Genomic DNA, 2,861 nt, shown 5'->3' on the forward strand with positions numbered 1-2,861 from the left:
CATGACAAGCCACAGGATTGGGTGGGGGGTGAGGAGTAATCCGAAGCGAACACAGCAGCCGCCCTGCACAGCGCTACCATTCCAGCGCGGCACACAGACCCACCGTGTTCCCCCGCAGGAAACAAGCATCGAAGGCGTTTGGAAAGTGAGGGGGGATGAGTGTGTGCTCATCAGTGTAAGTGTATGTGTGTGTGTGTGCGTGTCCAGAGTTCAGCTGAGACAGTGCCCTTCGCCCTATCAGGCTAAGTAAACAGTCTGCCAGCCAACCCAGGTGGCCATGTATGGGATGGGAAGGAACAGACTAAACACAGTCGTCATGAACAAATGGACAACAACGCTGACCGGGATTCACAAACGACTGAATGACTTCATACCTGGATCAACAGAATCGAACACGTGCATTAATCACAGGAACAAATAGGAAACTAAATGGATCAAAGTAAATGAATTTGGGAGTTAATAGAAAGGCAAATAAATACAAAATCAAAGCATAAAAGCAGTTAAACTTCCTGATGAAGCTACGAGACTTTTTTCAGAGCGAACAAAGACACGCAGCTCTCGTCTCGTTTGTCCTGTAAGTGTTTGGTGCTGCAGGATTTACACACAGTTATTCTTTATGGATGTGAACCTGAGAGCTGCACGTTCATTTAGAAATGACTTTCATGTTGTGTGTTACAGCCATGGCATCCCGTTGGTGGCCCTCCTCGATGCTCTTGGCTTCACTGCTGTTTCTCTACTGGACGACCTCCTCTGCTCGGCCCCGTGACCCCGTCACAGCTGACCTCTCACCACCTTACAGGGCTCGCAGAGACCTGCCTGAAGACAGCAGAGACCAAGCTGATCAAGTTCTGAATTCTGTCAAAGATTCTCTGTCTCTGTTTAAAGACGTGATGGAAAATATTAACCCAGATAAAGTGGTAGGTGTAATCAAAAGCCTTTCAAACTTTGCTAGCCTGGCACCTGGCATCGGAGGTGTGGTCTCCTCTGTCATCAGCATGGTCCTAGTCTTCATCCCACAGGACGACCCAGTGCTGAAGGCAGTGAAGGAAGGCTTCGCTGAAGTAAACAGGAAGATGGATTCACTCTCCATCCAGATCTCTGACCTGGCAACAGACGTAGAGTGGTTCAGCTACATCAGCGTCTACTCTCAAGATGAACTCCGCATCCTCAACGCCTGGAGGAAGTTCAACGAGTTTCGAGAGAGTGGCGAGCTGATGCGAGGTGAGGACAAATGGCGACTGGCACAAATATTCACCAACTACTATGAGAACACGGGAGCTGAGACCGGTATGACCAACCTTTACCATTACCTGACAGTCACCAGCACGTCTCTGAGCGGAAACATCAACGAACTCCTGAAGAGAAAGTTTAAATGTGACACGAGTCAGATCGGAAAATACAACTTGTATTTAAGCAGCCTGCTGTGGAAGGGGATGCTAGTCAACCAGTTCTACTGGAAACTCCTGGGTTTAAACACAGCAGCCAAAGAAGCTGAACACACGCAGATGTTCAAGAAAGTCTCTGAAGCTCAGATTTCAGCTGTACAGTTCTGTCTGACCAACTATGAGCAGTTCATGAAGAACGATGTGATAGAGACCGCCAAAGCTCACACTGCTAATAACAAGCAAGCCATCGCTGTTCAGGTGAAGACGGTTCTGGACCAGAAGTACAACTGGTACAGCTGGGTGGTGGTGGTATATGACACTGATACAGACACGACATATGCATTTCACAATATGACAAAGATCCCTGTGGACAGTGTGACTGTGGCTGTGGGCTACACTCTGAAAGAAGAGCAGGACACTAAAGCAGCAGCAGTGGTAAAGGAGCTGGACTCGTGTAACCTGGAGCCATATTACTTTTACCATAACCTTTTGCCAGAAACACACTGCGATCAAATGGCACAGAATATTTTAAACTGCAACCGCAAGGTCGATGGAGTTTCTGTAGGTCAGTTTTTAAAGGTGATGCACAGCATCAAGTTTAAGTGGGACGACTTAGTGGAAGTCCCAGCAGCCATGAAGTCCTTCAGATGTTGGAGGTATGATTGGCTTCCACCTCAATACAGTGTTCGCTATGACTTACCTCACTACAGCCAAATCTGCATCCATTACTCCCGGTCACTTGCCGTCTGCAATCCTGATACGTGTCTGAACGGGGGACGGTGCAAGAGGCTGCTGGACTCCAACCAACACCTGTGCGACTGCCCCGACAGTTACCTGGGAGACAGGTGTGAACACAAGATGAACACCACTGTGCCGCCCATAGATGTAGGGTTTACTGTGCGGAGAGCTCCGCCGTCACCGCTGAACTAAATCTGGAGGATCGGTGCGCACTCATTAAAAACCACATTACTGTGAAGTTCACAGGAAACTCTGTAGCTCATGAAAAAAGCATCAGTAGAATAAAGCAAAACTGATTTTGTTCAAGAATGAAATGCGCTGACACAGCAGTCCACTGCAAACATGACAACAAACAGTCAGGACCAGCTGAGGTCCTTTCTGTGTAAGGCAGTCATGCTTTAACGATGTATTCGTTGTGTTTTCTTTGTGCTTGCCATGAAAATAATTAACTATGTGACCACAAATAAAGACACCTGGACTGTGTCTGATTCTTAAAATATCTGAAACCATGGCTGTGGTTGGGGATGGGATCCACTGTGAACTGGTGCGTTTCTCCTTCATGTTTGCGTCCGCTGAAGCTTCACGGGTCAGAGTAACGTTGTGAAGTCATTCTGGAAGCTGCAAAAAACGGCGAAAATCTTTCACTTTGACTTTCTCATCTTCGGTTTGACAGCATTTTAGTAGATAAAGTCAGATGGTTTGAACATGAATTGAGCTGGAGTTTAAGAAGGCCTCTGG

General features: G+C 47.4%; 1 protein-coding gene across 1 annotated transcript; it reads left to right on the plus strand.

Annotated features, from left to right (window-relative positions):
• The first annotated feature begins 678 nt into the window (after nt 1-678).
• LOC147333305 (cephalotoxin-like protein) lies at nt 679-2,606 on the plus strand. The gene has a single exon (XM_086290400.1). It carries the CDS (start codon nt 681-683, stop codon nt 2,313-2,315), a length of 1,635 nt encoding a protein of 544 aa, XP_086146526.1. The 5' UTR covers nt 679-680; the 3' UTR covers nt 2,316-2,606.
• Nucleotides 2,607-2,861: the final 255 nt, after the last annotated feature.

Source organism: Aulonocara sp. 'chitande type north' Nkhata Bay, linkage group LG4, assembly GCF_057382095.1.
Source record: "Aulonocara sp. 'chitande type north' Nkhata Bay isolate Kocher_YH1m ecotype deep benthic linkage group LG4, A_spYH_male_GT1.1, whole genome shotgun sequence".
Lineage (NCBI taxonomy): Eukaryota > Metazoa > Chordata > Actinopteri > Cichliformes > Cichlidae > Aulonocara > Aulonocara sp. 'chitande type north' Nkhata Bay.